Source organism: Leiobunum rupestre, chromosome 3, assembly GCF_980474605.1.
Source record: "Leiobunum rupestre chromosome 3, qqLeiRupe1.1.hap1, whole genome shotgun sequence".
NCBI classification, from domain to species: Eukaryota; Metazoa; Arthropoda; class Arachnida; order Opiliones; family Sclerosomatidae; genus Leiobunum; species Leiobunum rupestre.
Genome location: NC_143386.1, coordinates 10804016 through 10817049, shown reverse-complemented (window position 1 = coordinate 10817049; position 13034 = coordinate 10804016). Strand labels below are relative to the sequence as shown.

At 34.3% G+C, this 13034-nt stretch overlaps 1 protein-coding gene across 3 annotated transcripts in view; it reads right to left on the bottom strand.

Moving 5' to 3' along the window:
- Positions 1-2045: 2045 nt before the first annotated feature.
- LOC149949467 (ecto-NOX disulfide-thiol exchanger 2-like) overlaps positions 2046-13034 on the bottom strand; it is a 37107-nt gene continuing 26118 nt past the window's right edge. For 2 of the 3 annotated variants that reach the window (XM_090167805.1, XM_090167806.1), the window contains 8 exons: positions 11830-12036; positions 11501-11734; positions 11230-11442; positions 11061-11167; positions 10811-10982; positions 9292-9542; positions 8586-8763; positions 2046-2863 (listed from right to left, as the gene is read on the bottom strand). In XM_090167805.1, the coding sequence (XP_090023931.1) occupies positions 2661-2863; positions 8586-8763; positions 9292-9542; positions 10811-10982; positions 11061-11167; positions 11230-11442; positions 11501-11734; positions 11830-12036 (1565 nt within the window). In that variant the 3' untranslated portion in view covers positions 2046-2660. The remainder of the gene's footprint in view (positions 2864-8585; positions 8764-9291; positions 9543-10810; positions 10983-11060; positions 11168-11229; positions 11443-11500; positions 11735-11829; positions 12037-13034) is intronic. The other variant, XM_090167807.1, reaches the window with a different exon arrangement.

The window sequence follows — 13034 nt, the reverse complement described above, 5'->3', positions numbered from 1 at the left end:
GATTGTTTAGTTTATGGAACAGTTCAGTTCAGTTCAGTGTGAACTGAACTAGTATGGTTCTTCTGCTGGTGGCAGACGTTATGTGACACTTCTCTCCCAGCCTTGATAACACCAAGCTGTTAATATCTTAATAAACTAACTTTGCATTTCACTATAGTTTTATTCATTTAACGTAGACAAGTTAATGAGAATCCCCAACAAGTGGTAGCAGAGCGTGGTTATTACAAATACGACGATGTTATTGGATGAGGACGTTGTTCCAGCCAAGGCTCATTAGGTTAATGTGAGTGAAGATTTACCTACTCCACTTACACCTTGGTTTAGTAGGCCTAATCAAATATGGCGGAAATGGGTTCAAGCCTTATTGGACAGTTTGACAAATTGGATTCCCATAATTATAATTCATGGAAGTATAATATGCAGTTTTTGCTTAGAGGAAAGGATTTATGGGATGTTGCTACAGGCCTTGAGGGTCATCCAGAGAAGACTGCTTCTGCAGATGATGTGAAGTCTAATAACAGATTGATACTGGCAGTTCATTATGGAAGGCGCTGTCTGATGTATTTGAACCAAAGTCTCAAGCTCAGATATCAATGTTGCTTAACGAATTTTATGGATTGAAGTTTATTGAAGGAAAAAGTATGCCAGTGTTTATTGGTAGAGTTTGCCATGTTAAGAAACGGCTAGAAAATGCTGGGAAGGTAATTGATGATCAAGATATTTCATATAAATTAATTGGGACATTGCTTAGTGGTTTAACCACTGGTACATGCCTAACACTCCTACACTATAATTAGTCATTCCAGAGAGATGGCGCTAGTAGAGAAAGCAATACCGAAGGTTGAGGGGGGGACGCCTATATTTAAGCTCGTGTCTGAGCTAGGAATGGGGGATTTGTGTTTTGGACATCTACTTTCAGCGTGCAGTTACACCAGAGAAGCTCACCTAGCTTGACGTGGCAGCACTGTCCTTCTGGATTAGTTTGTTGTGGTCAGTCCTCTCCGCCACAAGATGCCGAGGCCTGATATCTTAATATAAAGAAACATCGCTCTCTCCTCTCTAGTAATGTTCACTGTTAATTATCCTGCTATTTTTTTAATACATCTGCTGATAAGTTCGTGAAATATATTGTAATTACGTTTACTATCCCCAAATAAACTATTTAATTGCAATAAGGATATTTTATTTCTATTGTTCTTAACTTATTTGATTAAATGTTTTAACTAACTAAATGGCATTTATTCAATGAATTCAACACAAACCGATTCAGTTTACCCTACGCGGTAGATTGGTTACAGTGGCAAAATTAATAATTTTCGCGTAAAAAACTTTTATATTTTGAATACCTCAATGTTTTAATGTTTGTTCGTGTAACTCACCATTAATACAAAATTCAGTCATTACTAAGGATCATACTTTATCAAATAATAGTAAATGCAACATTTAAATAATACAATATCAACAAAGATTACAAAGAATTATCATTTGAATAAAGGAAACCATTACACGTTTTCCATACCAGAGGGTGAAAATCACAACTCTGACAGGGATTGGAAACTTTGGGTTACTTCCACTGAGGCTACTAATTAATCAACCTTGCATGTCTCATTTGGGAAGGACTCGATTAGGTTTAATTTTTCTCTAAGGATATACTTAAACCCTTTTGTTGCATGTGCCATATTATTTAAAGTATTTAATTTTTCATCCTCTGGTATATATGCATGCCAGGTGGTTTCCTTGATGAAAAAATTTTTATACTCTGGTTATTCCTTCCACAAAATAAATATTCAATTGAGGGTAGCTAGAAAACAATACTAACACATTTTTTAATGACTTACTTTTGACATAGTTACTGAAAAATAATTTGAATTACATATGTAACACTTAACCTTTCTTTAGCCTCCAAAAAAGCTTGAGACATTTAGGAAGTTTCCTTGTTTGTGCACAAGCATAGATTATAATAAAATAATAAACACGAAATAAATGTGCAAGTAAAAGGTTTATTTATTAAAACCGACTATAGTTTCCGCATAACATTATGCCATTGTCACCTTAATTTATTTATTTCGTGTTTATTATTTTATTTTAATTATGCGCGTAAGGTATTTCCAAAATATTATTTAATGTACAAGCATAGACCTTAATACTTAGTAAAAAGCTCAAGCCAGTTTGTACCCAACAAAGTTCCACATGCATTTCTTAAAACCCGTAATTCAACAGAGCCAAATTATTAAACTTATTTGTAAAGCACAAATAATATGATGCTTTGCACAGTAAGAATTTCCTTTAAGCATTAATGCTAAGAAAGCAAAAAGGTCAGTCGGATGATAAGAACCTTAATAAACCCAGGTGTTAATCTGTCAATAAATTACATAAGTTGATAGAAATTTGTAAAAGATTAGGCAAAAGATACTGAAACTTATTTAGCTACAAAAACAGATGAATCACTCCAAATATTCTAACCTTGAACAATACATGTTAGAATTACTGCATTATGTTAAATTTTATTACAAAATATTTAGCAAAAAAACTGGTTTATTTAAGTAAAACGAAAGAAATACTTTGTGATATTAATTATTGTGGAACATACATACCATACTTCAAAAGCAGCATTTCAATATTTTTCACTAGTTTGTTATTTTATATTTTTACATTGTTCTTTAAGAGAATCCACAAAATTTCCACTTGCGTTCCATTTTAGCGCCAACGCCAGAAACTTCTTGTTTGAACACAGTTGGAAACTTCTCAAGTAAACTCTCTACATCACGAGTTTGAAGTGAAGGGTCTGAATGTTCTAGATATGACCATATGTAGTCTGTACTAGCACCAAAATGATGTACATTAAGAAATGCAGCAATTAAGCCTATAGAAAAAAAATTTACTTAACTAGGTAATAAAATTCATTCTAGGTACCTATATAATATGAGAAAGAAACATTTATAATGATTAATTTTAAAATATATTTAAAGGGCCAAATTACATTGTAACTGCTATCCCAAGGCATGAAAGGGGGAAGAATTCTACTCGAATTTCTTGTAACAAATTATTTTGTGGCCCTTTAAATACACACTACAGACCACTATAGTACCCAACAAAAGAATGAGCTTTGTTACGCCGATAAAAAAAAGGCAATCAGCAACAATTCCAAGTTATGACAGAGAATCCCCCCAACCTCAATATTAATAATACATTATAATTGGCTACGCTAGTATACCCAAGTCAACTAGCTATTTTTATGCCTTTTTCATTAAGGTGGCCAGGTTAGTATTCTCCATTAATGGGAATGTAGTTCAACAATGTCAGGAGTCCAGTAATCCCATACATCTTGGAGACAAAGAATATTGTGGGCCTCTTCCTCTACAGGTGCTAGTCAATTAAAAACAAATGTAAGCAGATTATTACGGTAATTAATATATATAAAAACTATTTAGCTCTCTAATTATTGGTATAAAATTGGGGAAATAAATGCCCCAAAGGTTTTTTTATTTCTTCATGCAACCTTTCTGGATTTCATTGTTTTGTGCGAAAAAATAAACTAATTTGAAATTATTTCTTATGTTTTAAAGATATTTGTTATTAAAATGCATCATAGTAGTAAAAATAAGCTTCTACTAATATTAAACCACCTACCAAGGGTTCGTGACTAGTGATTAAAAAGCTACCAAAAAATTTGTTTCATTTTGTACTTTTACTCGCTTTTAAAACAATATCCAATCAGGAAGAACCTAAGAATGTATTCTGACTCTTCAACCAATTAGAAGGTTTAAGGCGAAGCCAAAAAAATATTTTTTTTTTGGAAAACTACATAAAACAACAATTTTTTTTTTTCGAATATCCCGCCGAAAACTCGCTGGTATGGCCGTTGAAAAAATCGGCCTATCAGGTACCCGAAAATCTAAACCTATGCTTAGAGTTTAGACCCGAAACTTTTTCGGGTTTTCTTACAAGAATTTTTGGGTATCGAGTCTAGAGGTGTCAATAAGCGAGCTGAGTCGAGTTTTCTAGCTTGACACGAAAATGACTCGATACGCGCTCAGCTCATTTAGGGCTACCTTCGACATACGCTTGATTAAAACTGACTCGGCTCGGGTGACGTTTTAGCTCGCCGAGCCATATTTGAGTTGTGCTTGACTCATGTATAGTGTTGAAAGCTAACTTTGACATAATGACATAATAGTCAATAGCCGTTAGATGGCGCTAGGAGCTAAGCTTTTGACCCATGTAGAGGTACAAGTATAGTATATGGTGTATGTATACAGAGTAGGCCTAATTAGGTAGTCTTTGTAAATAGTCAGAAAAAGTTGGCATCACTGAAGTAGACATAGTGGGTCAGTAGTCCTCTAGCTTTGGCAGTGATAACTTTATACTTTTGTAATGGATTAATCAATACTAATTATGCTAAATTAAATCAATGATATTTTAATTGGTATGTTAATTTATCCTACGAACCACTATTAACATATAGCTTGATTCGTTTAAGACTCGTCTCGTCTAAAACGAAAGCAAATCCGCTCTAATGATTTTCTCCCCCGACAAACAGAAGAAAGTGACTGCTGCTCCTATCTTAAATCTAAACAACACCAGCATAAAACGAACTTCCGCCTACAAATATCTGGGGTTATATTTTGATGAGGACTTTAGTTGGTCACATCATATCGACTACACCTTTAACAAAGCAAAGCAAAAGCTTTGGATATTTAAACCTTTTCTCAATAGCCTGAGTAAAAGCAATCTTTGTATTTTATATAACTCATTGGTACAATCAGTCCTCGACTATGGTGATATTTTTTATAACCACGCATCGAAGTCTAAATTAAAAAAGCTGCAAATCCTACAAAACAACAGTGCCCGTTCCATTCTACACAAACATTCCAGATCATCTGCCACAGACGCCAGGACTGAGTTAGAATGGATGAACTTAAATCAAAGAGCAATATATCACACGCTAATCCTTATGTATAAAATTTATCATAAAAGTTGCCCAGTCTACATTACCGACATATTCATACAAACACTCAACACTAACCACACCTATTGCACAAGAACTTCTGTAACGGTTTCCGGGAAAACCGCGACGCTATGTGTTAAATACACGTTCGTAACTTAAATCCTGGGGCCCACGACCTTATCCCATTGAAATGGGAACCGAGTCCGTAAGTAGATAGAAAAGCGACACAATTCCCAGCTCTCCCCGAGGCCGGCTACGGGCCGCGTACTCTGCTCCGTCGCACTTCGAAAATCAATTTCAACGTCTCCACGAAAACCAACAAATATAGTGAGAAATACCCCTAACATTAAAAAACGAAGATACGCTCTTAGCGTTCCAGAAAAAATATATATGATTGTCTTTAACTTAATTTAATTTTTTAATTCAATGGACCTCTATGTAAACCAGTTACAAACTGATAAGAGATATCCAATAAAAAAGCTTTATTATTATAACTCGCTCGAAACGGTTTCCGAGTAAAATTGCTCGGTTCGATTCGAGCAACTTCGTGAAAATAAGTAAACACTTAAACACCTAAATGTAAGGTAAACTAATTATTATCCTGCTAATCATTGTCAGCCGAATTCAAAAATACTTTAAAATAAAACTGAGTACAGAGTAGTGAGACGTTACTGGCTCTTCGTTTATAAAAACGCGAATCACTTACTGGGGGAAAACTAAAAGTATTAATATGGAATAATAAGCGGTATACAGGGTGTCTTAATTTGATCGGCCCAGACGTTTTTCTTAAAACTATAGTTGCTAGAAATGTGAAATTATCAGGATATACTCTCTCGGGGAGGACCCTTTTCTTTTGCTATTTTCAGAAAAAATTTACAAATTTTTCACAGTTTTTAAAATTTTTATTTTTTGAACGATAGGTGGTAGGCGAAAATTTTCAATCAACAAGTTGTAGAGCGTACTCAAAAACCTATAATGAAATGGTTGGTCAAAAACGGACAATTTTTCATTGAAATAATACATCATGCAAAAAAAACAAGTTGGTACTACCCAAAAAGGTTTACGTCTCATGAAAAAGAAAGAGAAACCTATCTGTTTGAAATGATCGTATGTTTTTAAGATAAAAAAGGGACTGTTTCTTAAGCCAAATCATTTTAAATATATTTTTAGAGAATATAAAATTTAAATAGAATTCCAGAATTCTTATTTTAAATGAGGTTCAATAATTCCACCATCCGCTGCAATACCCATCCGTGCGCGAAGAAGCAAATTTTGAAACGAAGCACGGACCATCTCGAGAGTTAAGAGTTGGAACGCTGCGATGATTATCTGCCGTAGATCTTCTTCGTTAGTGACCGGCGTTTTAAACACTGCCTCCTTGACGAATCCCCACGAAGCACTTTACGATGCTGATCAGCGACTTCGGCTGGATTTCATTAACTGGTTTTGTACTATGGCCGATGGAAACGAAGATTTCCTCCGTTTGATTCTTGTGTACGACAAGTGCTTCTTTGGGAAAGACGGCCCGTTTAACAGCCAAAATAACCACATGTGGAGTGATGAAAATCCACACTGGGGATTTCATCACCACAATCAGGTACATTTCCTGGGAGATCACGTTATTGGGCCATTTTTTCTTCCACGTCGACTCAATGGGCAGAACTACCTGGCCTTTCTACAAAATGAAGTCGCAGACGAGTTGGAAGATGTGCCATTAGTCGACGTCCCACGCCTTTGGTTCCAGCACCTGCCCACCAAGAAAGACACGTCGTGCAGTACCTTCACAACGAGTTCCCTGGGCGATGGATAGGCAAGGACGGTCCAGTACGATGGTCTCCAAGGTGCCCAGATTTCGCACCGATGGACTTTTTCCTGTGGGGATTCGTCAAGGAGAAAGTGTTCCAACTCGTAACTCCCGAGATGGTCCGTGCTTCGTTTCAAAATATGTTTCATCATGCACGGATTTGTATTGCAGCGGAGGGTGGAATTATTGAACCTCGTTTAAAATAAGACTCGTGAATGTAAATTGTATTTTCTCTAAAAAATTATTTAAAATGATTTGGCTTAAAAATAGTCCCTTTTTTATCTTTACAAGCATACGATCATTTCAAATTAGACAGGTTTCTCTTTCTTTTTCCAGAGACGTAAACCTTTTTGGGTAGTACCAACTCTTTTTTTCATGACGTATTATTTCAATGAAAAATTGTCCGTTTTTGACCAAATCAATTCCAATATAGGTTTTCGAGTCCGCTCTACAACTTGTTGATTGAAAATTTTCGTCTACCAACTATCGTTCAAAAAATAAAAATTTAAAAATGATGAAAAATTTCACGATTTTTCTGAAAATTACAAAATTAAAGGGTCCTCGCCGAGAGAGTATATCATGATAATTTCACATTTCTAGCAATTATAGTTTTTGAGAAAAACGCCTGGGCCGATCCAATTAAGACACCCTGTATATGTATTGGCCTAACGTAGTTGTTTCTTTGGTTATTGCGTGGTTTTTCTTGTTCACGCGGTTTATAAGAGCCAACCGAATGTTTCAGAATGGTGATGGCCCTGATTAAAGCGCTTACGCTATTTCAGCATGTAGTTACTTATAAAGTACTATTATTTTGAACCTCAAATCAATGCAAATGCAGACCGAGTAAAACGACAGTTAAATGAAATAAGGCAAGGTAAAAATCCACCGAAAATTAAAAATAGAAAGAAGTTAGACATTAAGTTGCCATTTATAAAGTAAAATGAGGAAGAATTGTCGATGCCTAAATATAATTTTTACAATGAACTACTGTTCAAAATCGAAACTAGTTCAATACGAACATTTTAATAATATTTTAAAATATTTTAACAAGCTTTAGGCAACCAAGAATTGCTGAATAAATCGATTTAGGATAAACGGTGGTTGGAGTTCTTTATTCTGTTCAGATTCGGCAAATAAGGCCGCTTAACTCAGGGCCAGACCGACGTTTAGGGCAAGAGGGCTATGGCTCATGAACCACTCACGAAAAAACTCGACTCATAACAATTTTCAAGCGAGCAGACTCGGCTCGTTTTAGCGCTCAATTTCTTAGCACGATTTGCTCGTCAAGAAACTAGATCGACTCGTTGCTCGCTCCATATGACTTTGGCTCAGCTCACGACTCTTCTCGTTTTCCACTCGTTAACGAGCGAGCTCTAAAACTCAGTTCGATAATTTTTAGCTCGATTCGACACTTCACTAGTTTACTGCTAGCTTGACTCGTTTTGATTCACATTGAGCCAGGCGGAGTTGCGAGTCCTCATGAGCTGGCTCGGTTCGTTGACACCTCTAATCGAGTCGAGATTAAAATCGGGTACTCGCACATGCTTAAGAAAAGCCTTATTATTTTACCGGTTTTGTTGATATTTGAAAATTCCTGATACTTTCTACCCTCATTTTCAAATATTCCCCTATTTAATAACGATAAATTAATATCGGGAATGTTTCCAAGCTCTACGTGATTTGACTAACCAAATATTCGATCTAGTAATTGATATGATTAATTGGTGTTATCAATTATTTGGTAATTGACAAACCAAAATTCTTAAAAGAAACATCAAAAGATTATAATGCTCCATGAAGTTCCTAATAATACATTTTATTTAATATACTCACCAATGAACTTGACTTCTTTCTCAGTAACTTGCACAAAATTCGAAGAAGTCGAAGATATCTCAGGTATAGATGATTGTTCAAGTAAATGGTTCGAAGTAACTTCTGTACTTTGAGAAGTAGTTTCTAAGCTTGTTGGTGCCGTTGTTAAATTATTTCCAGGGGTTAACTTTACCCTCAACTGTTGAAAGAAATAAAAAAATTCAATAATGGTAAAAAAAATAATTGAACTATAAAGTCTACACAGGCCCTTTTAATTTGTACTAGATTTAGAAAGAAAAAGATCTTGAAATAACTAATCGGACTTTAAAGACCCAGCTTTATTTTCTCATTAGTTATCTTGGGCTATGATGACAATTATAAATTTATCTGATTAACATTTTTAATTGTTTTAACCATAAATTGCCCTTTCACCTGTATTAAAGGGTCTCCAAAGTTAGGTGGCCAAAAAAAAAGAAAATTGAGCATGCTTTTCATCCCCCCAACCCCTCACTCGGCCTTGGCAGAGGCGGGCGGAGTCAACCGTAAATTTCGCACTTTACTGACTTTACACACATTTTGCCACCGAACTTTGGAGCCCCTTTAACACTTAAAAACCCTAAACGCCTGGGGAACTTCTTCAATGACCGAATGAAAAACCAATTGGCACCGATAACACTCACGGCAAACTTGAATATAACGTCTAAATATATTCATCAAACTATTATACCTGTGATATTTCTTCATCATCTTTTGTTTTCTGTTGACTAACAGCTAAAAGTTGATGTTGCATTCCCTGCAATGCTTGTTGAAGAAGTTTCATTCTTTTATCAGATGTTTCTTTATCTTGTATGGCTTCCGAACGAAGAACTTCTACTTCATTCCTATAAGCTTCAAGTTGACATCGTAGCAAGTCATTTTCCTCTTTAGCACGGGAAATTTCCTCATCAGCTAACTGTAACGTCTTTGAATTACTATTTCCTGAAAAAAATTATTTTATTCGTAATGGCCTTGCATACATGGCGCCACAGACTGTTGGATAGTAAGTTAATGAAAGTTTATCCAACTGTGCTTACAATTCCATTAACATCACATATTTAGTTTAAGATATATCTAGGGATGCACCGATATGGATACAGCATATATGTTGGCTACTCGTGGCTGATAATATCGGCCAATATTAACAAACTTATCTATCATAACAGTAGTGTAGATGATAAAATCATCGTAAAAGACGGTTCAGTACAATGTCATACCATTTTTTTCTAATTTTTCTTGAAAAAGTTTGCAAGAGCATATCCGAATAAGTTTCTTTCCTTTTTACGTAATACATATTTTCTATCACAAATCCAATATTGTATATTTTTCTATATCATTAGTTCTAGTAAAATCAGCGTGATGGCGCCGTAAACAAAAACTGTTCAAGATTTAGCTAAAAAAAGGTAAACAAGCTCTTGTGAACAGTTATGCATAGTTTAGATAAACAAGTAATAAAGTATAATTATAGTAAAATATAAGTAATTAATTATCAAATACAAGGAACCCAAAGTTAGAAAAAACAAACCCTAACAAATATCTTTGTTTATTATTTGTTTAAACTCGTAATCCACCCATCTAAAAAAGGTATGATCTAACTTCTGACGTCTGGTGTACGTGTCGCGGCCAATCAAATAAAATATTATCATTACTTAGTTAATCGAGAACTTTCTTATTTTTAAATGTTTTTCTAATACCGATATTAGAAAAATAGGCCAATATATCGGTGCATCTGTAGATATTTCCACATTTATAAATCAAAAAATCATTTATGCTAACAAATGTTCTATCTTTACATTACATATTACTAAACATGTTGAAGGACAACCTTGTACATAATAAAATACATTCAACTAGTAAAAGACCACTATTGTACAATAGTGGTCTTTTACTAGTTGAATGTTTATTACATATTACATTAAGTTCAATAAAAAGAGCCAGAACAGTAGACCCATTTGGGGCTTATTAGTAAAAAGGTTTGAGAAAAACCTTGGGGGGGGGGGGGGGGAATGGTTTAACAAGTAATTTTTGTGGGATGGGGAGAAACTAACTGCATGTTATATTCCTGTAAAGCTTGTTTACCTCAAATATTCTAAAATTATGGGAATGCAATGGATATTTTTTGTTGTAAATTTCCTAAAACAGGACAAAATCCTTCGAAACATTGACTAAAATTTATTATGAGTAATCAAAAACCACAACAATTTACATACCAGCACTGGTGCTATTCAATCTAATGGTCAAGTCGCCTAATGAATCACCAGTTTTTTGTTTCTTATTGGGTAGTGGATTAGAATCACTTTCAGGTACATCTTCATCACTTAAATCCATTTCGGATTCCTCACGTTCATTCAGAATTTCTTCAAGTTGTGCATTTTTAATTTCCTAGATGAAGAAATTTTAATGATAATTTCTACTAATTTCTCTTTGGAACAGTATTTTACAACAAGAAAATCCGTGTACCTGGGCTTGTTTCCTCCATGTATCAATATTCTTCCTCTGTGCTTTAGTGAAATGATCCCAAACTTTCTGATGACTTGCAGCCAGAAATACTTTCTCAATTTGATGAACTGTTCAAATAATTAATAAAATAATGAATTTGTATTTAGATAAAAACACTCAAAATATTTACATTGAAGAAATATTCCTTGCATCCTTTGCTTCAATAATTCCTTTGCACGACTAAGCTCCTCTTCATACTGAGTTTTTTCATTAGTTAACCTTCGAATATGACTGTTTGTACTTTGAAGCATCGAATAAAATTGCCCACCATTTTTCTTTGAGAGTTCGCCCCTATCTAACCATGTCATCAGCACCTGAGCTGCTTTTTGAAAAGAGTCTTCAGCTAAAATCAATTTAATTTTTGATTAAAATAACTCATAGAAATGTCATTAAATGCATACATTTTAATTTTTCTGTTAACAAAGAGGCCTCATGATCAGAATAGTGAACAATGGCAGGTGGGCTTGGTGCTCTTAGCCTTTCTTGTTCCATTCTTTCTCTATGACGTAATTCTCTTTGAATTGCCCTTTCTCGACATTCCCACTCATACTGGTCATCTCTGGCTTGTGCGTAGTCAACATGAATTCGTCCAGTGCTAGCACAGTCATCCACATCTCCAATTTTAATTCTGTAGCCTTAAAAAAATAATAACACTTTTAATTATTAAAAATATTAATTAAAATATTTGGCCCTCTAATTTAGTATTTTATCAAATTCAGTAATAAATTACCAGAAAGAAAAATAGCACTGTCCACGTAAGATTCATTTTCAAATCTGATGTGACAAAAGTTCTTTTTGCTCATTCTTATAGTCAAAATTTCACCGCATGGTGAAAAGATCTCTTTTATAACATCTTCAGAACATTTTTCAGGCAAGCCACCAACAAAAACTGTCTTGCAACCTGGAGGTCTGTCACGTGTTGTAGGTGATGGTTGGCCTAAGGTTAGTACAAAATTATAAATGATATAAATTATTGCATCTTGTTTCCACAAGGGGTTGGATCAACGGGGGCACATCTCTAGAACTCGTTTTTGAAGAGAGCAATTTTAGGGGTGGCTGCGTTGGTCTCTTTCTAAATCTGTCCTTTAATAGTTGCCTGTTAAAGCTTCTAGCGCTTATAAGCACCTTTGTATATGGTTATATAGTGCTTTTACGAAACTCAACCTTTTTAATGCAATAATTTCTTAAATAAAACTTTTATTTCAATGCCACAATTTGGGTATGGAACAAAATATAAATATTAAAATCTTTAAAACAACAGTCATGCGACTGTAAGAATCAAACCAACATGCATTACCATATGCCTATGTTAATTATATATCATTTGTCACTTGTTTTTTACCCTAATTTAATGTACCAAATCCTATAAAATAAGATATAAATTTTCCTTCGATTATAATACTGTATTTTGATAGCCGCTGCTTTGTTGTTTTTTTAGAGATAAAAAGAACTTAAACCGAAGCCTGGAATTCAATACACGAATATAAATTAAAACGTAGATATTATAGTAAAAAATTAAATTCATTGTTAAATTCTTTTCTTACCTTAAATTTTATTATCAATTTGAAAATCATAACAATGCCACCGTCGCCATGTGGACTAGGAAATTGTAACCATTAGGCCTATCTGAGCCCGCACATATTCTTATAAATATCTCCCAATAAAATAAGATTAATATGTACCATCTTTACGTTACTGACCTCAAATATTAATTTAAGCTTATAGTATTAAATGTATGAGCTTTAAAAAATAAAATCAATTCTAAAAAACAGATATCAATATGAAACGTTTTATAAAGTAAATCAGAAATATCTATTTTTGTTGCTTATAATCAAATTTGGCTGATATATCCATTCAGTGGAAGCTCTGCAGGTGGAAGTTGTTTTTTTATTCTTTTGCACCTGCACCGTAGATATAACAAATATAAGATCACGC